The sequence below is a fragment of the Lotus japonicus genome, chromosome 1, assembly GCF_012489685.1.
Source record: "Lotus japonicus ecotype B-129 chromosome 1, LjGifu_v1.2".
In the NCBI taxonomy this organism is placed as follows: domain Eukaryota; kingdom Viridiplantae; phylum Streptophyta; class Magnoliopsida; order Fabales; family Fabaceae; genus Lotus; species Lotus japonicus.
In genome coordinates, this window is record NC_080041.1 from 94,012,546 (window position 1) to 94,038,651 (window position 26,106).

Genomic DNA, 26,106 nt, shown 5'->3' on the forward strand with positions numbered 1-26,106 from the left:
CAATAATCAATCAATATCAATATCAATCAATAATCAATAATATATATAAAGAAGAAGTTTGTGCAACTTTAAGGGTAAGATAGTAGTTCAATAAATTAATGCACATGAGTGAATATTTTTTCATGGGCATATATGTAAATTTGTGAAAAATTAATTATGAAATTAATCTTTACCGTTGATTGCTTCTAATCCAAATCGTGCATTATCTTACAAAACCCTTGAACAACCTTTTTACATTCTTGGTTGTTTTGTAACTCTTGATTGTGGTTACAAAAAACAGCAATAATCTCTGCCTCTTTCTCTCATATATGAAACGTCTTTTCATTTCCCTTTCAAATTCTTTTCATCTTTCTCATCTTGATCTCCAAAACTTCTATTTCTATGCAAGAAATCTCTCTCTTCTAGATTGTCCAACAACACCATCCTTGCACAAGAAAATCTTCCATCAAGTAAGAAAATATTCTTGTTCATCTCTTCTTCTTCATCAATTTTCATTCCTAGGCGTTGATGTTCTTCTACATTATCATTGTCCATCTTGTGGGAGCCCATTTTTTCTCCCTTTTGATTTATTTATTCTAATTTCACCATAATTTATTCTTCACATTTCGTTCTTTCTCAACATGTCTTCTTTTTTCCATCCATTCTCCTCATTTCTCATCTTCCACTACGGTAAGTTTCAGTGTTTATTTGTAATATGTATGTTGTTATCGCTAATTCAATTGGTGAAAGTTACTCATTTTATTTTCCTTCATTGATGCCTGTTTTGATAGTTTAATCTTCATTTCATGTAAGTTTCTTGCTATTTTTTTTTTCATTTTCATTGTTTTATTATCAACTTAATCAACCAAATGATTTCCTTTTCTTCTAATCTAATACAATGAAGTTTTTGTTATCCTTTTACATTTAACTGATTTCTTTTCCATTTTTTATTTTTGGCTTAAATACTCTAGAGGTCCCTGATATTGTATGGAGTATCAAAATAAGTCCCTAAATTTTTTTCCATTTGGGATCCCTAGAATTTTTTTTTAATCTAATTGAGTCCCTACCCGTGTTTCATGCTTATGTGGCTCAATTTTTACGTGGATTTCTTTTTTTTAATTCCAAGTGTGTTAATAAATTTTAATTAACAAATTTCTTTATTTTAATTAACAAAGATCAGATTGTTGATAAGAGGGTCAGGAGAAGATGATTGTCGAAGAAGGAGAAGAAGAAGCAGAGGTGATGTGAAGGAAGAAGAAGGTTCGTTGGTGACATAGGCGAAGGTTGAACGGAGAAAAGGCGACGACGGGGACGTCAGTTGATGAAGGAAGCATGGTTTTGGGTGGAATCTGAAGCAAAAACCTATCTCTCTCTCTCTGAAATTCGCCGAAGACAACAATGGTGGAAGAAGCTCCTACATCTGAAACCTCTGTTTCAATGCCTCCATCAGAGGAAGTTGAGGCGGTCGACGAAACCCTTAATCCAAAATTTCCTAAACCCCAACCCAACAACAGACCCAACCCCCACCACCTCCCTTCCTCCTACCATCTTCTTCTTCTTCATCTTGTTCTCAACCCAGACACAGATTAGCAATTGAACCAAACCCTAACAAAAAAACCCCAAACCCAGTGAGAGAAAGAGAGATTCGAGAGATAGAAAAGGGACGAGATCGGGAAAGAGGGAAAGCCAAGGGCCCTGCTAGTCATGGAGGAAGACATGGATGATTAGAATCGCACATAGGAGACTTCAAATGCCCTCCATGGTTCTCCCCTGAAGCTCGAAGGCTCATCACCAAGCTTCTCGACCCGAACCCGAGTACCTGAATCACAATCTCCAAGATCATGACATTGTCATGGTTCAGAAAATCAGGGAAGAGCGTTGCTGAGATGAAGAAGCATGAGCGTTGCTCTTCTTCTTCTTCCCTTTGATGGCTCTCTCTCTCTTCTCTTCTTCGTTCTTTCTCCCTTTTTCTAATTTTAGGGTTCCTTCTTGTGCTGATAGAGTTAGGGATTAATTAGTTAGGGTTTGATTTTGAGATTTATTGTTAATTATAATTCATTAACACAATTGGAATAAAAGAAAAAAAAATACACGTGGAATTGATGAATGTGTAAAAAATGAGTCACATAAGCATGAAACACGGGTATGGACCCTTTTAGATTAAAAATATTTTTCCAGGGATCCCAAATCGAGAAAACAAAGTTAGGGACTTATTTTGATAGTCCATACAATTTCAGGGACCTCAAGAGTATGTAAGTCTTTCTTCTTTCAGATTTTGCATCTTTAGTTAATGAAACGACAATGTGTAGGTTGCGTCGCGCTGGTGATTCTGGGTCTATTGAGGGAGAGAGAAATGGGTTATGGTGGTATTACAATCATACCTTTCTAACAATAATTCAATCCTAATCATTAATTTTACGAATATTCTTAAATTTCTTCATCCAACGGTTCTAAACAAGGAACCACCAGTGGTTCCGAAATAAAAAGGACCACCCTAATTTCTACCATGATGGTTAATTGTTATTTTTGTTTTTTGGGTGATGAAGGTTTGAGGATAAAGATGAAGAGCGCATGAATTTCTAGGTTGAGATGAAGAAAAATGGAGGCAGAGAGTGGGAGATTAAAGGTTTTGTGTTTTTTTAATTAATAATTAATATTTTTTATTATTAACTATTTTTATTTCAAAATTATATTAAAAAATCGACACAAGCTTCCTTTTATGCATGGATATTCCATGTAGGACTGGCGATGACACTTGGTAAGGTTGCTAGAGCTCAGCCTCCGACATGATGAAAAATGGACTATATCCTAAATCAAACAGATGAGTTAGTAATTTTACACCTACGAGAGACTAATATCAAAATCAAATATTTTAGATGGACTAAATACATAGTTAATCCTTTTAAATTTAACTTCAAAAGTTCATTTTCTCCTTATATTAAAACATCCACACAAGCTTCATTTGACATGTGTGTAGTTCTTTTTCTTGGCTGCATTTTGCTCAAAACATGATATGCAACCATATGTTCCAACATCTGGAACAACATGGTGTGTTTACGTATGTTGGTGGTTCAATCGCTGAAATCAAGTTATTTGTTGGGCTGCTGACTGTAAGGGAATTCAGAAGATTTATCCTATGCTGTGCGTTTTATCTTCTGAAGGCGTGTTTGTTTTAATCTTGGCTGAAGTAACAAGATTGATAACGTGTGAACCAAGTATATCTCAAAGTTTGAATTTAAACTTACTTGGTTCTGTTATTTTATTCTGGTAAGATTTGATTCCTTGAAGATTCTTTCCAGAAGTGTTGTTGTGGACTCTATGACGTTCGGCCCATTGAAGATCCAAGCCTCACGTGAACGTCTATATAAAGGAGTTTATAAACCCTAGCAAAATAGGGATTCTGAGCGTGATATACTGATCTTAGGGTTTATTATTTGAGTCCTGTTGTGAGTATTGTAACAACTTAGTGCTTCCTGTGCTATTGCAAGTACTAGTTGATATGTTTAGTTTAGTTGTAATCTCATCAAACTTGTTTATTGATAAACATGTCTTGATCGCTGTGGCAGTGGTCTTTAGGGATTAGAGAAAGTTTTCTCATAGCTTAGAGGGAAGGGCTAAGCTAGAATCACTAGTTGTAATAGTGGTAGACATTGAAGAGGCTCTATACTAATGGGGAGTACTTAGGTATAGGAGGGACCTTCATGTATGACCTGAGAGCTATTACTAAGATAGTGGATTGACTTCTGGATTGGTATCCTCCAGATGTAGGTGATGTTGCACCGAACTGAGTTAACAATTCTCTGTGTTTTTTAGTGATTTATTGTTGCTACTGTGCTGTTTCTACTGTATTAAACGTTGTGGCTTAATTTCTGTACTGTTGTGCAATTGTCGAACCGATTGTCCCAACATCGTGTTCGACATCAGTCCTGTGCGCGAACCAGAATTTCAATTGGCATCAGAGCAGACACCCTATTCTGTTGGGTGAGCTCCAGGGAATATGTATTCTGGTTTCATGGACAACATTAAAGAAGGAGGATCACTCCTTAGGCCACCTTTATTGGATGGTACCAACTATGATTATTGGAAGGCTCGTATGGTTGCTTTTCTTAAATCTATGGACAACAAAACATGGAAAGCAATTGTGAAAGGTTGGAAACATCCAGTTGTAGTATCTAAAGAAGGAACTTCAACAGAAGAATTGAAGCCCGAAGAAGAGTGGTCGAAAGAAGAAGATGTAGAAGCTCTTGGAAACTCCAAAGCCTTGAATGTTATATTCAATGGAGTGGATAAAAATATGTTCCGATTGATCAACACTTGCACTGTGGCAAAGGATGCTTGAGAGATTCTCAAGACTGCTCATGAGGGGACTTCCAGAGTTAGAATGTCAAGACTTCAGATTCTAACAACTCAGTTTGAGAACTTAAAGATGAAGGAGGAGGAGACCATTTCTGATTTTCATATGAGACTGCGTGATATGGAAAACTCCTCATTTGCCTTGGGAGAACAAATGTCAGAAGAGAAGCTTGTGAGAAAGATTCTCAGATCTCTTCCTAAGAGGTTTGACATGAAAGTAACTGCTATTGAAGAAGCTCAAGACATAAGCAGTATCAAGGTGGATGAGCTTATTGGATCCTTGATGACTTTTGAAATGACTCAGAATGATAGACCTGAAAAGAGAAATAAAAGCATTGCCCTTGTCTCAAGCACAGATTTAGATGATGATATGTCTGAGAAGGATACTGGTGAAAGTATTTCAGAAGCTATAGCAGTTTTTGGTAGAAATTTTAACAAAGTTTTGAAGAGAATTAACGAAATGTCAAGGACAAATGTTCAGGACAAGTCGCTCGACATTACCAGGAATTTTGATTTTCAATGCAGAGGCAAGGATGAAGAGAAATCCAGCAAAGACAGAGGGGTTCAATGTATTGAATGTAAAGGGTATGGTCATATCAAAGCAGAATGTCCAACGTTTTTGAAGAAACAAGGAAAAGGGATGATGGTCACTTGGTCTGATGAAGATTTTGAAGGAGATAAAATTAGAAATCAAGTCTTAGGACTTACTGTGAAATACAATTCTGAGACTGAGTCCAGTGATGGAGAAATTTCAGAAGAAGAACTTGCTGAAACATACAAGTTGTTATTCGAGAATTGGCAAGAAGCGTGTGACTATGGTAAGAAGCTGGAGAGAACTGTCAAAGGTCTTGAAAATGAAAAACATAATATGCTGGATATCAATAACAATCTTCAAGAGGAAGTATCTGTGCTGAAATCTAAACTTGAAGGTATGATAAAATCTGTACGTATGTTGAATAATGGTACTGATATGTTTGATCTGATGTTAGAAACATGAAAGACAGTCAAGGATATGAAAGGTTTGGGATATGGGAGTGACTCTACACTAGAAGAATCCAAAAAGATCACTCGTAAGTTTGTTCCTGCAGAAAGGAAAACTGAATTCAAGATGTCAAACCAGATGCCACAACATTGTGTCGAACATGTGTATCAACAAATACCATATACTTACCCACAAGGCAAGAAGGCAAAGAACTTGAGTTGGAGATGCCATCATTGTGGAAGATATGGACATATAAGGCCCTACTGTTACAGATTGTATGGATTTCCTCATCAACATGATCAACCAAGGACCAATTCACATGTTCAAGCAAGGAAAGAGTGGAAACCTAGAGGGCTTAAAGAGAAAAAGATTGTGAAGGCTCCTAGTCATTTTCCCAGAACCAACAAGGATGTTGCTGTTGTACTAAATAAGAAGGAAGGAAAGAAGGAAAATTTGCATACCCAGACAAGATCTCTGAAGTGGAAGAAAGTTTCTGTTAATGATTCAGAGACAAATGTTGAACCAGATGTGCAGAACATTGTGCCCACTGCTAGAAAACAGATAAGTGGCAAGGGAGTTCCTGTTAATGTTCCCCCTGCTCCTCTGGATAATGTGTCATTCCATCCTGAAGCAAATGTTCAGAAGTGGAAACTTGTGTGTCAGGAAAATATTGGTTGTGAGAAAGAGTGTAGTCAAGAAGCTATGAAGTGCAAGGATATCATGGAATTTCTTGCTGATGTTGGGTTGTCATAACTCTATGACTATCTGTTATGTGCACTTTGGCTGCCTACAATGGTCATCTCTGGTAAGCATTTGTGGATTTAGTCTTAACACGTTTCCTGGTTTCATCTAGCTACCTTTGTCAAATTGTGCTAATAAGGGGGAGTAATAGTATTAATAGTATGTGTAGATCTTGCTGCTTATAGGGTGTTAAGTGTGTGCTGTTGTGCTGAACTATGATATGGTTTTGATACTGCACTGAGTATGGAGTATGGTTCTGAGATTGTGTTTGTGCATAGCTACTACAAATAGCTATGTTGAAGTGTGCTACCTTGATATATTCTGGTTACTCTTCTCTGATGATTCAAGCTGCAAGTATTCTGAAGAGTTTTTATGGTAGTGGATTGTATTAGCTAAAATTTGACAAAGGGGGAGATTGTTGTTCCTTTGTTATGATTGTCTGCATTTTAGCTAATGTTGTTTGAGTACTGTTGTTTGTGCTTGTTTGGCCTTCAGTTCATGTTTTAGCCAAAATTTGTCAGAGGGGGGGGGGAGACTGTAGTTCTTTTTCTTGGCTGCATTTTGCTCAAAACATGATGTGCAATCATATGTTCCAACATCTGGAACAACATGGTGTGTTTACGTATGTTGGTGGTTCAATCGCTGAAATCAAGTTATTTGTTGGGCTGCTGACTGTAAGGGAATTCAGAAGATTTATTCTATGTTGTGCGTTTTATCTTCTGAAGGCGTGTTTGTTTTAATCTTGGCTGAAGTAACAAGATTGATAACGTGTGAACCAAGTATATCTCAAAGTTTGAATTTAAACTTACTTGGTTCTGTTATTTTATTCTGGTAAGATTTGATTCCTTGAAGATTCTTTCCAGAAGTGTTGTTGTGGACTCTATGACGTTCGGCCCATTGAAGATCCAAGCCTCACGTGAACGTCTATATAAAAAAGTTTATAAACCCTAGCAAAATAGGGATTCTGAGCGTGATATACTGATCTTAGGGTTTATTATTTGAGTCCTGTTGTGAGTATTGTAACAACTTAGTGCTTCCTGTGCTATTGCAAGTACTAGTTGATATGTTTAGTTGAGTTGTAATCTCATCAAACTTGTTTATTGATAAACATGTCTTGATCGCTGTGGCAATGGTCTTTAGGGATTAGAGAAAGTTTTCTCATAGCTTAGAGGGAAGGGCTAAGCTAGAATCACTAGTTGTAATAGTGGTAGACATTGAAGAGGCTCTATACTAAGGGGGAGTACTTAGGTATAGGAGGGACCTTCATGTATGACCTGAGAGCTATTACTAAGATAGTGGATTGACTCCTGGATTGGTATCCTCCAGATGTAGGTGATGTTGCACCGAACTGGGTTAACAATTCTCTGTGTTTTTTAGTGATTTATTGTTGCTACTGTGTTGTTTCTACTGTATTAAACGTTGTGGCTTAATTTCTGTACTGTTGTGTAATTGTCGAACCGATTGTCCCAACATCGTGTTCGACATCTGTCCTGTGCGCGAACCAGAATTTCAATGTGGATACGCCACGTAGGACCGATAATAATATTTAGTAAAGTTGCTAGAGCCCAGTCTTCAATGAGGATGAGAAGTGGATTATATCCTAACTTGAGGGACGAGTTAGTAATTTTGCACCTACTAGAGAATAAAATCAAAACTCGAATATTTTAGATGGACTAAGGTAGTATTTGGCCCAAATTTTTTGACTTAAAAGTAGAAGTTAAAAACAAGAGCTTAAAATAAAAGTTAAAAGTTGTTTGTCAAGAAAACATTAGCTGAAAATAACATTTTTTATCTTATCTCTTCCATCATTTTTTCTTTACCGGAAAAACCACATTGCCACCGTCTCGTGACAACTCCATCTTCAATTTTTTTCAAACAACCTTGCTATTTGTTACCATTTATTTCCAATTCCAATTATAGAGGAACCGAATTGCAGCATCCCTCCCCACCAAATCACCATCTGTAACATCTTCGTTGATGGGAGCACTCCTTTGTGTGCCTTATCTCTTGCATCTTCTTCATGTAGTACCAGATTTGAAGTGTGAAGGAGAGGAGAAGGGGAGATGACAAATCTAGGAGATGACAGATCGAGGAGCCTAATGGTTTAGGACTTTGTTCTCAATTCTCAACCTTTTTGCTTGGGGGTGAAGATCTGGGAGAAGGTGTCACTAACAAATACTCGTAAGAGCTGATGTACTTCAACACAGAGAAGATGCCGCCATAGGGTAGTGACACAGTAGAGAAGAAGAAATCGCTGGAAGGGAGGGACGCAACAGAGAAGAAGAAGTCGCCAGAGGAGAGGGACACGACGAAGAAGAAGCCATCGGAGGGGGAGGAGAGCGGACCCAAGAACCGGTTGCTTAGTGGAAGATAATATCACAGAGGAAAAGGAAGAAGACAAAACAGATTAACTTTTTATTTTTAGAGCTTTTATTATGTTTTCCTTCATAAAAAATAAAAAATAAGTAACTTTTAATTTAAGTTGTTTTTTTAAAAAACTATTTGGCCCAACTTCTACTTTTAACCCACAAAAAAGTTGGGCCAAACACTACCTAAGAACATAATTAATGTTTTTAGATTTAAAAAAAAGTATCTACTCTTGTGTCTTTGTCGTATATTCTCCCTCTATTTTAAATTTCCTTCTTCTCCCCAAAACTATTTGTTAATTTTTTTTACCTTTTATTTCCTTATCTTCTGACTTGAGCATCGGAGTGCATAAATACATCCGGACATCCGGTGCACATCACTACATCCAGTGCATAACTATTTAGGTAAACAAACTATGTATTTCAAACCAAGCTATGTTTTCCAACAAGTATTTGATCCAACAGCCCATTAAAGATTAAGGCTCAAATTCATTTCCTGAAACATTATCATAATGTCAGTGGGTTACCGATATCTGTCGAGACAAAATCAACTCTAGTATGTGTGCTCTTGTAAACAATGGACAGACTTGTCCAACTCTCAAGCTATGGTATACTACTCTACCACTTAATCCTTGATTCTAGAGCTTTCTTATCTGCAGAAAACTTATCATAAAACAAAAAATGTGTAGACTTGGTAAACATCAAACCAGTAACTGAAACAGTATCACACATCCTTGCAGCATATATATGTTTTCTGGCAAGAGACATGAACGTCCATGCATTTAAGTAGTTTCAAGTTTATTTTCTGATTTTCTATATCCATCCGTTGCTTTTCATCTGCAAGAATAATAAAGCCTCAGAGAAGATACAAACTATAGACCAGATCATATAGGATTTTTATTGAGTATTGTCCAAAGCATTAGTTTCTATTGATAGTCTTAAAATTCAGGTTAAACCTAATTATACCCCAAAAGCTAGCTTAGACATGAGGGTTGCACTCTCATTTAAAAGGACTTATTAGACCAGATCTCTAGCCGATGCGAGACTTTTCAACAAATAGTTTATTTTTAGAATGTACCGCCGGTTTCTAACTACAAATAACAGATGATGATATTCCTAACTTAGAGAACCATAATTAATATCATTTGATGCATTCTGCATGCCTGTAAACATTTTTCATCCACATGCTCATTTAAGGCATTTACTTTTTTTATTTCCGTATATGAAACGAAGTATAAATATCTTCATATACCAGACGATCACTAATGAGTATTATAAGGGGAAAAAGCCCAAAGGAACAAACAGACTAGCCAACAAATCTAGGGAAAGCTATCCCAACAACATCATCTCTTAACAGAGGAAAAAGGAGAAGGAGGAACATGATCCTGGTCAAATTCTATCTCATGGAAACTATGGCAACATCTAGCCAGATGATCTGCACTTCGATTGGCCTCACGAAAGATCAAGTGAAAAGTGACCTCCCAATTCAAGAAGGCCAGGAACTGGATATCCCTAACCAAGTCAGCACACGGATGAGCATAAGGGTATTTAACAGTTATCAGATCATACACAACCTTAGAGTCTGTCTCTACGATGAGGCCCGCAGGGGAGAGAGCGAAAGCTAGCCTAAGACCCTTAAGGATCCCCCACAATTCTGCCATAACAGAGTTCCATGCAAGCATAGAACCCAGCCACCACTTTCTCAGAGCTAGCACGAATCAAACCACCACAAGCGGCTCGAAGATCATATTTAAACACAAAACCATCAGTATTTAGTTTGAGTATACCAGGCCTAGGTTGTTTCCAGGCTATTAATTCCTTATTATTCTTAATCTTCACACTGTTTACACATAAAACAGCAAACCATATAATGAACTGAACATAAATAACATACATATATGTGCCAAAATAAAAAAAAGTATATTAAAAGACATTAAGAGGGAAAACTGCTAACACAAGAATAATATTAAGAGGGAAAAGAAAAGATAAATATACAAAATATCAAGTACTAATTCCAACAAGGATTTGCTAACATTCATACTTCAAAACATGATTAAATTCTAAAGTCTACCCACACTCCTCCCTTACTAAAATCACCACTAAAAAAGACATCGGTCATACTCATACGACTATTTCATGTCATATAAATTACATTCTCTTCAATTTTCTTGTTTCCTTCTTGTCGTATCATCATTTGAAGGAAAGATAGGACATTGACCTGACTATATAGAGTATTCTTGCGTACTTTATGCATGCAGAAAAATGAGTTTATTGTAAATGTCACCATAATATACATTGTATAGTTTGAGAACTATTATTTCACTTTGGATTGTTGTTGTTTTTCTTAAAAACATTCCACCCTAATTGTCTTTTCATTATTTTGAGCAAGTGACACAAAATATTTTCCCAAACCAAAAGTCAATTCACTAGACCTCCAATTATCATCTTTCTTTTGGAATTTCTTTTTTTTTGGAAGCAAAAACTTTATTGATAATGAAAGGAACCAAGAGAGCTCAAGGAACAGGTACAGCAAGGGGCCAAGGCTCCACACATGGAGGGAAGCACAAGGCCAGCAAGATAATAAAACAGAAAAAGAAAAGAGCAGCAACATAATTCAGTACAGTAGAAATTAGATATAAAAAAGGCAGGGGAAAAAAGCCAAGTAATAATATATGACTTATTTATAGAGAGAAAAATATAACTATCTCGGAAGGAGAGAGTATAAGAGAGGTTAAGGAATCATTTTCATGTAATCATACACTCTGTATATAACTTATCATCTTTATTTATGCATGGTAAATGGTAATAGTAATAAAATGGTGAAAAGGATTGGAGAATTACATACATTGATACTTCATGACTGTTTTGGTTGGTCATCTTCTTCACTTGCTTCCTCAAACTAATCATATGTCTATGTAATTGTGGATATCTATATATTACACAATCTCTCCTATAAGTCCTCTTCCCTTGCTAAAGTCCACGATTCTCAAGCAATTTTCCTTTATCGTTAAGTCTCAAACAATTTGCAGACGCATTTGAAACGGAGAAGAGATTTTACTGGTAGTCTCACCAGAATTTGTACAATCAACTCTTCAGGGAGAAAGGGAGAAGGGTTCTCCTCCGTGATGCTTCGTCGCTGCTTGTTCATCTTTAGGGAAGGGTTCTAACAAGTTGTTACTTGGCTTATTTAAATACTATTCTCTTGGGCCTAAATTACCACATAAGATTTAAGCAACCCATGTAAAATTTGTTCCACCCATAATTGCTTATTTTATTTTTAGTTGAACCCACCATAATCTATATCTCATATATTATTTTTTATAAAAATATTATTTGTTTTTCTATTTTATCTTTTAAACTATATTTTTATTACTCATGGTGTGTTTTTCTCATAAGACAATATTTGGAAAAAAAACATCAATTAAATTCTTTTAAAATTCTAAGTGGAATATATATATATATAACAACTTAATGATTATCGCCTCTTTATCTTCTTTGGTGCTGTCATATTAACATTAGTACGTAATCAAATTAAACCCCCTCTTGTTTTTCCTTTTTTCTTAACAAAATTAAATCTCATTTTGGGGTTTTAGTTAATTTAATCATGTTTTTGGAGATGCAGTTTTGTTTGTGTTGAGCAAATATTACAACACAGTCATGTTTTTGAAAGAGTTCTATGCCTTTGGCAAAAACACAAGCGAATCCAATGGTAACAGACATGCCCAGAGTATAGAGACCAGGAAGAAAAAGATTCAACGGGTGGAATATTTATCCATTTTACAAATATCAATAATGATTTTCATATAAACAAAATACCCTGGATATTCATAAAATTATGCAGAATAATTGTTATGAAGAAGGATGTTATATTGTGTTGTTAAATTCAAGTAAATATATAAAAGGGTAAAAGTTATTTTAATTATAAAATATCTTCCTCCCCTCATGAACCAAATAAAAATAAGTTATTTTTCCTCCCCTCCCCTCCCCTGAACCAAATGTAATTAGTATTAAAATCTCTCCCCTCCCTTCCCCTCCCATTCCCTCCCCTCCATTGAAAACCCTCCTCTCCCCTCCTTTGAACCAAACAGTATGTTAGTTCTGCGAGACATCTAGTAAACGAACTGGTTGCAACAAGGTGGCAGTTGTATCGTTTCTCATTAGTGGGGAGCGCCTCCTGCGTGACCAGCCAAAGGAAGAACTTGATCTTTTCGGTGACTTTACACTTTCTAATATGCTTCCAAATGATTGGTGTGCCCTCTAAATTTCCAGCTATGAAGTTGTATGAAGAGCTCGTGGAGTACTTACCGTCATGGGCCTTCTTCCAGCTTATCATGTCGCTGCCTGCAGATGCTCCGAAATCTGAATGTAGTGATCTCGTTCACAATCGGGTGTGTCAGTATGTTTACGCTAGATTCCAAACTCCATTCTTACGGAGAATGATTGAGTATAAAAAAGTGAAATGTTTGTCATTGCTTATTTGGTGATATTATCATTTATATTTACAAAAATCACTTATACATTTTTTAAGTTGTTTGTGTATGCTTTTGAAAAAAACGCATAAATCGGATTATTTCTTTAAAGTGTGTTTGTTTCATATTAAATTATATTTTTAGTTCTCTAAAGAGAATTTAGAGATTGAGAAAAACATAAGCTGATTTTGTTTGACTACATTGATTAAAATCTTTTTTCTCATCTTCTCTCTCATCTATTATAAGTTAATTAAGAGTGTGTTTGTTTCAAATTAAAAAAATGATGACTTTTAGGTCACTAAAAAAAGACATTATTTTTTAGAAATTTCGAGAAAAGGAAAAGTTGATTTGTGTTTGGTTACACTAATTAAAATAACTTTTTTTTCCATTTTCTCTCTTATCTATCGTAATATATTTTTCTGATAAGCTAATTAAAGTAGATTTTCCAACTAACTTGTTTTCAACTTTTTATAAATTAATTACTTTTTAAAAAATAGAAACAAACATCTTAAGATTTTTGAAAAATAAATTGTAATTAATTAAAAAAGTGATTTTCTCTACAAATAAGTTAAAGCAAATGAACTCTAAGGTAGTTTCTCCACATAATGTGTTTAGATTTTTTTTAAAATAATTATTTTTTTAAATTGAAAAATTAACATCTGTTAGAATATAATAAAAATCCATTCATTTAACACTTACTCAATAGCTTAAGCTTTTGAGATAAGTGATTCTTCAACGTGATATCAGAGTCTCTATGACTTAACAGTCTAGAGTTTGAAAATAACTTTTTAATTAATTTTTTAAAATAAGCTGAAACGAGATAAACCCTCGCCCTAGGCCTCTAACTCCAGAAACAAGATATTTTGTAAAGTTTTTACCTTAAAAATAGAAACATTAAACATTTTTGAGATGTTTTGGGATACATTTTTTAGACATTTTGGGATTTAAGTTTTCAAAAACTAAAAATAAGGAACTCTTTTTAAGAATTGGTTTTTAAAGAAAAATTACCCAAGATTAACATGACTAAAAATGAGATTTGTGAGAAACATCATTTTAAGATAGTTAATCTGGTCCAGTTAATCTAAAACTTTTAACAAACACCGCCTTTTTGTTTAAGATAGATCCTAGTTACGGATGATTTTTTGTTACAGCTTTTGAAGTTGAGACTTGCTGAACAATTAAAAAGATGAAGTCATGAGCATAATCTTCTTCGCCCATATAATCTGAGTAGGGTTGTCTCAGATGGGGCAGGGGGAATATTAAATTAGAGGGGAAATTGTGTTAAGATTAGAAGCAAAGAAAGTTAGAGGGAAATTTGTGTTAGCTACAATAGAAATTTGATATAATGGCATTAGGTCAAATCCAATTTTCAAGCAACAGCCAAATTTTCTATAAATTGCAAGTGTTCACCTCCTTATTCATTATACCCAATTTTAGTGATGAGTTTGATGTTGATGATGCAGGACTACAGTGGAGGTTTCTATTGCTTAATGATTACTAGTGATTAGTTGATTTAGTTCTATGTGTTTTCATGCTTTAGGGTCACCAATCATGTTTTGTTGAGTTGATTAAAGTTTGTGTTATGATAATTGGGATTCAACACTTTGGTCATTGTTAATGTAAGGATGTTCAAATATTCAATTAAGGTGAATTTTCAGTTGTACGGTCTGATTTGGGTTAGTGCAAGCAACCACTGTATATTATAAAGCTGTAATGTCCATGTCCAAATTGGCACGTTTTTTCAAAGCCCAGATCTTGGGTGGCTTTCATATTGTTAGGGCCTGGGACAGGGTTTGTTCATTGCTGCATTGCTACTTCTCTAAAATATATTCTCATCATGTATTCAACTATTAACAAACCTCACCCTTCACACCCACTTTGTTAAACAATGATCTTCATGATTACATGATCTTGAAAATGAATAATTTGTATGTGACTAGCTGTGTATACTTGATAAGACATGTTGAACACGCATGTTATCCTCATAAATTGGAGGGCATTTGATAAAAGGACTCAAGTTTCTTTTGTTTTTTTTTTTTAACATTGATATTCTTCGGGAGAAACAATCATGTTCGAGTCAGAAATTAAACATTCATATTCTAATGAAGTTAGCTTTTCAAACGAGAGTTTTTTCATACACAAAACCTTACTTAAGAAAATTACATCTTTAGCATTTGAAACAACAACTTATTGCTAAATGACTGAAGTTTCTTTTTCACTTCACCCATCTTGAATATTTTAATCAGATTTGACTCCTGTTGAAAATACTGAGGTTGGCATTGGGCACAAGGAAACAAACTGTTAGGTGTTGTATTGGGCATTATGTAGTGTATTATGTAACAACTGAAAGAAACAAGTATATCATTAGTTGTAGAAATTTCTTAACAGAAATATTCTGAATATGTTAATTGGTTATCATTTTCAGATAGTAAATTAATTGTCATTCATTCCCCAAAGTAAAGAATTGTCTTAAAAAAGTTATTTGGCAATTCACTAAATCATGTATAGAAACAAAATCCTATTCTAATACAATTAAACTCACCCAAGTTTTCCTCTCATGTTAAGTTTCAAGTACATTCAAACCGTGTATCTCATCTACCTATGCAATTCAACCTTTAACCAGCTACTTCTTATTAAGAAACTTCTGTGATTTTATTACCTACTTCTTTTCTGCTTTCTTTTATTACCCTTTTAAATTTGTTTCTCACTTCATGTTAAATTGGCTCAATTAATAAGTCACCTTTTGTCTAAGTTTCTTTTTCCCTTCTTTCTCTAAGGCTCAAAAGAATTACATTTAAACCATCTCTTTTTCCATGTTTGCATAAGGTAAAGTTCTTAAGAAATCAGATAACACTTCAAGGCTTAATATAAATAGCAATAGCAATTTCCACCCAAAAAGAAAACTGACAAGGCCTTTTCTACCCACATTTTCTTGTTTCTATTGACGTCCGAAATTTGCTTGCAAATGATTTGGGAGAAAGAGAATGCCATAAAGGAGAGAAGATTCTTCTAAACACACAAAAGACAAATACAGGAATAAAGAAGGAAACAAAGTTCTTCATGCAACTAATTGTTGCTGTCAGAAAGAAAAGGAAAAATTGAGTAATGAAATAAGAACATATAGGAATCTATCACGTCCTTCTAGATAATGGTAAAACCTTGCATAAATTACAGATGTACATTGTGACAATGAAAAAGAACTGAATTGCAGGACTTCAATCTGTGTCATAGAGAAGGGCTTGCATAACACCCAACTTGGGTTCACAATTCTGGGAAATATATTTGTTGAGATATACAATCGTTTTATTATCAACATGTTTTATTAAAAATGATTCACAATGTCAAAAAAGGTGATTCACTAAATGTTTTTTTTCAACTATTATCTATTTAAAATCATTTATGTATTTTGAAAACTATTCATAGAATATTAATAACCGATTATGAAACTGGTTTTTAACCATATGACCGCTTTTAAAATTGGTTCCTAACCATAACCATTTTTTTAAAGTTATTTGGTTCTTAAAACCAAATTCTAAACTGGTTATAAAATGAATGTTGGTTTGGTTAACCAAACCACATCCAAATGTGACTTGTCCTCTTTACAATCTTGACTTTTTATAAAGTAACATTCAATTATTGAACTTATTTTTCTTTCAAATGCAACGAGAAACGCTAATAACGTACTCTTTTAAACGTATTTTTGAACGCTCTTAATATGTGATTGGTTTGTTTATTAAAAAATCAATACATTTGTCTCACTTTTTAAAAATGTGTTAATTTCTCAAAAAATAAATCAATCTCGTGAAGTGTGTTGAAGATTATTTTCAAAAGACTATAATGCTAGCATGGACAATTATAGAAAATCATCAGGTGTATAATTTAACACAAATACCCAATGATGTCAGTAATGGATAGTATACATTTTTAGAATTAACTCTTCAAAACTTCCATAGAATTACCCTTTATCAGATTTCCATTTTAATACTTAAATAAACTCAAAATTTTAAAGGAAACTAGTTTTTTTATCATAAGGAAACTAGTTTTACTCCAACTCAAATTGCCAATTACATGAATCCTGAAAATTTCACCCCAGTACATTGTAGTGCAGATTGTGCACATTACAATACTACTAGGAGATTCATTCAACTCCTGCACAATTGATCTGTCATGTGTGAGCCATACACTGTCATTGGCTCATTACTTAATCCAGTATACCCAACAGTAGTGGCAAAAAGTGGTGTAAGACACAATTCAGTTTGATGGAAACATCTGTGGAATATTCAACAAAAGTCATAGGAGAGAGAGAGAGAGAGCTAGAGAGAGAGAGAGAGAGACTTAACAAACCTTCCAATAGTATATTTCCCACCTGATGAATATACTACATCATCTACGTATATGTAAGAACTAGAAAGCATGATTGGTTGGCCAAATTCATAGCTTACTCTACATGGACAAAGATGTTAGCCTCTCAACTCATTCCTTAACCTCCAGTACCCTTTTGCATTTTTTTAACATGAACAAAACATAAAATGCTTTAACTTCACTCCTACTCAAAAATGCAATAAAACCTTCCCCTCTAAACTCTTTCTACAATGTCCTCATCATTCTGTTGTGCTTTTCATTAATTCATTCTCTCTCTTCACACCTTTAAGCTTCTTCTCTCATCCCTTTCCTCATGATCCCTTCAGGAATAATGAAGCCTCTCAGAGGAAAGCTTCCTCTGCCCATCATTATCACCACTCTCTGTGTTCTTTTCTTCATAGCTGTCTTGTATGCAGAGAGACTCAGTTTCCTCTCTTCCAAGTCAATTTTTAAGTTCAAAACCTGTCCAAGAAAAAACACCAAACCAAAATCCAGTAAGTGCATATTTGGAAATCCTTCTACAATTTATTCTCAAGTCAAAATGAATTCTACTGAGAAGCTTATGTGAGTAGCTTGTGGGTGTCAGAATTGATTCCGAGGAAAAATATGCTAATCCTAACATAGAAACCATCTCACCTCATCTCATCTGCTTTCTTCTTGCAAATTTGATTCTAATGCAATGATCATGCCATGATTGTCCTAACAGGTGATAAAAGAGTAGATAAGGAGATTGCAAATGCATCATGGATTGATGACAGGTTTGATTTTGACCCAGAGGAGTGCAATGTTGCCAATGGGAAATGGGTGTATAACAAATCAATAGAGCCTCTTTACTCTGACACAAGCTGCCCTTATGTAGATAGACAGTTTTCTTGTGTCAATAATGGGAGAACAGATTCTGACTATCGCCACTGGGAGTGGCAGCCAGAAGATTGTACCTTGCCCAAGTAAGTTTTAACGCATTTTTGAAAATTCTTCTAAAATTGACTCTAAAGCCAAAATCAATAATGAGAAGAAAGCTCCTAGGTGTCAGAAACCAGGAATTGATTCTGATGAAAGACAAGCAGACCCAAACACACTATCAAACTCTAACATATCATCTTTGACTGCTGTACTTATTTTATGTATCTCCAACATTTTGGTCATAGATATACATGTTTACCTGATATTACACACATTATTCCTTTGTAGTTTCAATCCAGAGCTTGCCCTCCAAAAGCTTCAAGGGAAAAGGCTGTTATTTGTAGGAGATTCACTGCAAAGAAACCAGTGGGAATCTTTTGTCTGCTTGGTAGAATGGATCATACCTCAAAAGCAGAAATCTATGAAACGAGGGCGGGTTCATTCAGTCTTCAAAGTAAAGGTATTGATACATACAATTGATGGTCAAATATGTATACTCAATAATTTATTAACTTAGTCAAAACCTCTTCTGCTTCTCAGAGCTAGATCAACTTATCTTTCTTCAGAATCGATTCTGAAACTAAAAAGCTACTTACTGCAATTTTCCTCCAAAATTGACTTTGGCTTTAGGATCAATTGTTGGAAGATTTTTGAACATTGATTCAATCATGTACTTGACACAAATACAATAAAAGGTCTTACTATTAGGAATTCTTCTGAATAGATCATACTACTAACTCTTGGAAATCAAGCTACTCAAACTTGAAAATTCAGGCTAATTCTTTTTTGTGTCTGTGCTTCCATAGGAATACAATGCTACTATAGAATTCTATTGGGCACCATACCTGGTTGAATCCAACACTGACATCAATATCATTGGAGATCAAAAGAAAAGAATAATCAAAGTTGATGCCATCGCCGAGCGCGCCAAAAACTGGACTGGAGTAGATATCCTTGTTTTCAATACCTATGTATGGTGGATGAGTGGTCTCAGGATCAAATCATTGTAAGCTTCCTCTGAACTAATCTGATTTAAATTACTCACTAAATCTGCTTAATCTGTCATTAATCTTTGGTTGCAGTTGACCAAAAGAAAGAAAATGGTTTCTAACATCTAGTTTAACAATTTCAGATGGGGATCATTCGCCAATGGAGAAGCAGGGTATGAAGAATTTGACACACCAATTGCTTACAAGTTAGCTTTGAAAACATGGGCCAATTGGGTTGACTCAACTATCAATCCAAACAAAACCAGAGTCTTCTTCACAACTATGTCACCTACACACACAAGGTCTCTTCTCTCTTAGAAAAACTTTAAATAGCAACTTATGCTATAAGCTAAGTAGTTTTTAGCTTTAAACACTTTTGAAATTTAAAAAAAAAAAACTTCATTAATGTTTATTCAATTAATAACTTAGCTTGTAACTTGCTCTCAAAGCCTTTATAATTAAGTGATCTGGAATTCAATCATTGTTGCCTCACTATTCTAATAAATAGTTAAATTTTAATATAAAGCATGTGGGCCTTTGTATTATACTTGCAAGAGAAAACCCATTAATAATGTGCCTTGATCTAAAGCTTTTGGGATATGGATTTGGATTTCGTGCCCTAACAGTTCAAATTTAAAGAAATTAATTTTATGTGTATGATTGTCATTTTAAATTCACCATCCAATTTTGTTATGACGTGTACTAAGCTAAGCTATGACTACAGTGACTTTAGAAAATTTTGAAAGGGAAATTGTTGAAATTGAGAGTAAAACACTAAAATGTTTTTCTAACAACTCAAATATCTTGTTTCTCAGAAGTCAAGACTGGGGCAACATGGAAAATGTGAAATGCTTCAACGAGACAAAGCCAGTGAGGAAAAAGAATCACTGGGGAACTGGTTCTGATAAGCGCATAATGAGTGTGGTGGCCAAAGTGGTGAAAAAAATGAAAGTTCCAGTGACTGTTATCAACATAACACAGATATCAGAGTACAGAATTGATGGCCATTCCTCTGTTTACACTGAAACTGGAGGGAAATTGTTAACTGAAGAGGAAAGAACTGATCCACAAAATGCAGATTGCATACACTGGTGTTTGCCTGGAGTTCCAGATACATGGAATCAAATATTTTTGGCAATGTTATAACAATATCTTGCATAAAGATCAATGTTTTTATGACTTTATGTACATTCAATCTTTCAGTGCTATTTGTGTGGTAAAAATATACATGCATCAGCATCCATCATGGATCCCTATTTGCAGATTCCTGAAGACAAAAAGCGCCAAATTATCAAATATCCGATGAGCATTGAGACTCCATCAGAGCACCGAAAAAGGGTTACATTTTCAGTGTCACATTGAGACATACACAGCAATTTTTCTGGGAGCCAAAAGGAAGACCCATATATATCATGACTTATGACTATAAGTTGTTTTGAAAAATTCAATAAAAAATCAGCAGTGCCGATTTCATGCTCTTTTCTTGTTAGACTAAAGATAAGGATCAGTTGTACTTCTTAACTATCTTATCAAAATCATTTTGTGGATCAAACATTTGGTCAGATGGAGGTACTACTGCCCTCACTCTCTTCACCATTTGCCTCGACACCTGACAACCGTACTGTCTTTGGTGTTTGTCAAAGTAAAGTGCAAGATAATGCAGTACAGGTTGTCAAGACACCAGGATCGCTCTTAGAGAACTTGATGGACAATGAATTAAAATGACAATCTTAAGGAAATAACCATTCCATTTGCAGCAGACTATCTATTCTGGGGATGGACTAGTAACCCCCACAAACAGTGCACCATCCACGATCGTTACTAATCCTAGCCAGTCCTACTAGCAGACTAATAACCAAAGACCTCAAGCGAAGGCAACTCACTTCCACTCAAGCTCATGTCAATGATTATGTCAATGGTAGAGCTGAGAGACTACTGTACTAGGGACAGACTAGCGACCCCCTCAAACGGTGCCTTGTCCATGATAGTTACTAGTCCTACTCGTACCGCTCCTAGTAACAAACTAGTAGCCACAAACCTCAATCGAAGATAACTCGCACTCTACTTCCATTCAAGCTCATGCCAACGATTATGTCAATGGCAGAGCTGGCGGACTATTGTTTTGGGAATGGACTAGTGGCTCTTTCCGAATGATAACTCGTCTATAGCAGCTACTAGTACTAGCCAATCTTAATGGACTAGTAACCACCCTAACTCGTCTATAGAAACTACTAGTCCTAGTCAATCCTAGTAATGGACTAGTAACCCCCTATCTCGTCTATAGTAGCCGCTAGTCCTAGTCAATCCTAGTAATGGATTAGTAACCCCTACCTCATCTATAATAGCTACTAGTCTTGGTCAGTCCTAGTAACGGACTAATAACCCCTCCAATCGAGACCTCGTCTATGATTGGTACTAGTCCTAGCTAGTCTTGGTAATGGACTAGCAAGACCCTCCAGGACAAGAATACGATCCAAAGACTTAATAGAAACTAACTTGTGGTCTAACCCCTTAGAGCGGGTGTTAACCTAATTGTCTCACGATCTGCCCTAACCCTAGAACCCCATCCCATCAAAAATCAGATCTCAACACTCAGCTGTAACCTCGATCCTCAAGAAGACCTGCCACACACAAGAGCCTACAAAGGCGTAGGATTGAGTCAAAGTCAAAGTGATCCAATGACATCCACGAGATGGCCAGTTTTTCATCCACCAGAAAAAGAGAGGTGCCCAACAACCTCGTACCCAAGGCTGAAACCTCGTACGAGGAGGGTGCGAGCCAAACTATATAAAGAGGGTCACATTCCCTTCCAAGGTAACTTATCTCCTTTACATTTTCCCCTATGAGTTTACACTTTCCTAACTTTCGCTTCGGAGTGCTAACGTCTAAGCAACCACTAGAGTGCTGTCAACTACCTCTAGAGCGTCGCTCACCACCAGCATCCTACCACATCCCTTCCACGAATTCTGTTATTTGGAGATTTGATTGGACTTGTCTGATCACTATCATTGATCACAAAGATTATACTTAATTTTTTTGATAAAATTCTTTGATATAATCCAATTCACACTAAAAAAAAATTAAAGAGAAGAGAGAAAAGGAAGAAAAGAGGAACCAAATAGAAAGAAAAAGGAAAGAGAATCAGAAAAATTAAAGAAAGCTAGGAGAGAAAAAAGAAAGAAAAATGAGAAATGAGAAGAGATTAGAACGAAAAATAGAGAGACACGAGAGAAGAAAAAAAGAAATAAATGAGTGAATAAGAGGAGAAAAAAGGAAAGAAAGAAATAAAGAATAAGGAAAAAGAGAGACTGTTTTGTGTTATCAATGCCTCATTTTTTTTTTGATAGGCAATATGAATTATATTGAATAGAAGTACAAGGGGTACTTCAACCCAATACAAATAGAGAGAAGAAGAAGAAATAGACAATCTAAGAGCTAACAAGTACAAAAACAAAGAACCTAAATATGACAAAACTACCCCACCTAATGCCTCCTTGAAAATAAACTTAACAAAACAGGCCTCATTAAAACCTTACTAGGATAAAACCCCCTTGGGAAAACCTAGCAAGGAAAAAGAGTACCAATTTTGAGAAGACAAGAGGGTATTTTCAAGGAAGCTTACAAAGAATTCTAATACCCACCCCAAACCAATCTGCCAAGCCTTGCAACCAATTCAGTTCCTACCTCCAATGCAGAATTCATTACTCACTTTGGGTTTTCATGTTGCAACTTCAAAGCTTCTTTCAGAAAATACACCTCCAAATAAAATTCCTGATAACATACCTCTCTTGTAATCACCAAACCATAATGAGAAGAATAGCTTTAGCATCCCCAGCATAATACCGTAGTCATACACGAGATAAGAAGGACAGCCACCAAATCCAATTAATCAGCCAAGGTAAGCAGCACCATCAGTAAACCTGCAAAAAATTACTCTACTCCCTTTGTCATACAACAATCAAATTACACCCTATAAGTTAACAGCTCCCAAAACTAATGACACATGATCAGCCCTATAGCATACCCTACTGTCATTAGACAATCAATCTACCTCAAGTTAAAGAAATACATTCCCACGGATTCTGCAGCCATTCAAATACAGAATAAACAAAGGCAGGATAATTAGCTTTATTCCACAGCCAAACCTTGTATTGGATCAAATCAACAATTTCTCCCGCTTCCAATAACTCCCCCTTGAATGCCATTTTATTCCTAGCATACCAAAGAGCACACACAGTAGCAATCCAAATTGCAGCAATATTTTTTCGTGACTTCGAGCTAGAGGCAATATTCGAACCAAATTGGATAAAAAAATCCACCAAGCTGTTTGGTAGTGCCGTAGAAATCCCCAACCAATTCAGAATTCTCATCCAGACACCCCACGCAAATCTACATTCAAGAAACAAGTGTAAGCATGACTCCTCATGATCCCCACATAATAGACACTCTAAACCAATCCCCACTGGAAGAGCCCTCCTCTTTGCTAACTCATCTTTTGTTTGAATTCGCTGTAGTAGTATCTTCCATGCCAGTGAGATAGCATTTGATGGAGCCTTGACTGACCACAGCCTTTTAAACGTTATAGCTTCCAATTCCGACACAGCATAATCACCCTGTAAACATTCATACGCTGAACTGACAGTGTAATCTCCTGAAGCCTCTTTGGTCCAAACCCATCTATCCCTCCTACCCTCCACTAGAGAAAATCCCCTCAATGATCTCACTAAATTTTCCACACTATCCCTCTCCCTATCCAACAGTTCTCTGGACCATTCTAGTGACCAAACCCAACTGCCCTCTTCCCATTTTCCGACATCCTTGATGCTTGCACCTTGCTGAGAAGAAATTCGAAACAATCTTGGGAATAAAACTTTCAGCGCCCCTCGTCTTGTCCAATCTTCATTCCAGAAACTGGTATCCCCGCCATCCCCAATCCTCTTACATATGACATTATTAAACCAACACCCATGATCTGGTCCCATACACAAAGCGTTCAAATCTTTCCACCACCTAGAATCCCCTTGTTTCACTGCTCCATTATATTTGCTCCGAAGGATACGACACCAAATACTACCCTCTTCCTGCAACATTCTCCATCTCCACTTGCTAACTAAGGCTTGATTAAATAATCGAATGTCCTTCACCCCCAAACCACCTTCCCCCTTTGGCCTACATACACTAGCCCATTTTATCCAGTGAATTTTGTGGCTCTCATCTACCCCTCCCCATAAAAAGCCTCTAAATATACTGGAGCATTTCGCCTCAACCCCCTGAGGCATCTTGAAGAACGAGAGAAAGAAGAGAGGCAAAGAGGTCAAAACAGATTTTAATAAACATAGCCTACCTCCGAATGACAGCGATTTTTGTTTCCATTTCGATAACCTTTTCTTAATTCTCACAATCACAGGGTCCCAAAAATTCAGTCTTCCCGGATTGCCCCCCACTGGCATTCCCAAATAAGTAACAGGTAAAGTCATTAATCTGCAATGGAGCAATGAAGCCAAACTGTTAATAACACTGCCAGCTGTTTCAATTCCTGTAACCCTGCTCTTTGATACATTCACTTTCAGCCCAGCTATCATCTCAAAGCATCGAAGAATGCTTTTTATAGTAAACATATTCTGCATCGACGCTACCCCAAAAAATAGCGTATCATCGGCGAACTGTAGTAGTGAAATTTCAATATCCGGATCAGCACCGAACTTGAAACCATTAAACAACCTTTGCTGTGTAGCTTGCCTCATGAGCCCGCTTAGACCCTCCGCGACTATCAAAAATAGGAAGGGTGCCAACGGATCCCCTTGGCGGAGGCCCTTTTCCATTTGAAACTCGCCGGTTGGACTTCCATTCACTAATACTGAGATCGAGGCCGACTTTAAACAACCCACTATCCACTTAATCCACTTCGTACCAAATCTCATCCTCCGAAGCATATACACCAAGAAATCCCATTTTACAGAATCGTAGGCCTTTTCATAATCAATTTTCAGAATGAAAGTGGGCAACCTCTTCCTTTTCGCCTCATGGACAACTTCATTCGCGATAAGAACACTATCTAGCATGTTTTTCCCCCCACAAACGCAAACTGACATTCATCAAGTAACTCTGGCAGCACCCCTTTCAATCTCATAGATAGCATCTTTGATATCACCTTATACATACAATTCACCAGAGAAATAGGGCGATAATCACCTAACCCCATAGGAGAGTCCACCTTCGGAATTAAGGCCAAAAAGGATGCATTAGTACCCCTTGGCCAAACCCCATGTTCATGAAACTCATCTGCCAAACGCTTAAAATCCTCCTTTATCAGTTCCCAGAAATTCTTAATAAATTTAAAATTCATCCCGTTCGGACCCGGACTTTTATCTCCGCCACATGCCCATACAGCCTCTTTTAATTCCTCCATTGAGAATTCCTGCTCAAGAAGACCCGCTTTCAGCTCAGAAAGTGATTTAAATGGGACACCGTCCAATTTAGGGGAAGCCCAAGGCTCATCCCTATCCCTAAATTTTCTAGTGAAAAAATCCTGCACTTCTTGCTTCACCAGATCAGGGTTTTCGATCCATTCTCCATTCACAGACAGCCCTAACAGATTATTTACCTTCCGCCTATAGTTCATCATTGCATGAAAATATTTGGTGTTCGCATCCCCCTCGCGCACCCAATTAATTCTAGACTTCTGACGAGATAAAGACTCAAACTGTTTGGATACTAACCAGAAATCTGACTGTAAATCTTTCCAAGCCAAGAGCTCATGCTCTTGAAGAAGTGACGCTTCAGCTCTGATTTCTAATTCATTCAGTTTCGCTGTAATCTCCTTCTTTTTCACATTCAGATCCCCAAAAGATTCCTTATTCCACATCTTTAGGCCAAGTTTCAAGTGTTTTAATTTTTCCTTCATTGCATAGGCTCCCCCACCCATCCACCTGAGACCCATTCCAAATACCCTTCACCACATT

The 26,106-nt window shown here is 36.1% G+C and overlaps 1 protein-coding gene and 1 long non-coding RNA gene across 2 annotated transcripts; one reads left to right on the forward strand and one right to left on the reverse strand.

Annotated features, from left to right (window-relative positions):
• Nucleotides 1-17,225: 17,225 nt before the first annotated feature.
• Nucleotides 17,226-18,552, reverse strand: LOC130727960 (uncharacterized). Its single transcript, XR_009015497.1, has 2 exons — nt 18,415-18,552; nt 17,226-17,714 (listed from the first exon to the last, which is right to left on the reverse strand). It is a non-coding gene; the product is annotated as an uncharacterized LOC130727960 (long non-coding RNA).
• LOC130727959 (protein trichome birefringence-like 3) lies at nt 17,566-20,696 on the forward strand. Its single transcript, XM_057579275.1, has 6 exons — nt 17,566-17,746; nt 17,959-18,199; nt 18,444-18,615; nt 18,962-19,161; nt 19,288-19,446; nt 19,960-20,696. Exons 1-6 carry the CDS (start codon nt 17,566-17,568, stop codon nt 20,288-20,290), a joined length of 1,284 nt encoding a protein of 427 aa, XP_057435258.1. The 3' UTR covers nt 20,291-20,696.
• The last annotated feature ends 5,410 nt before the right edge of the window (nt 20,697-26,106 follow it).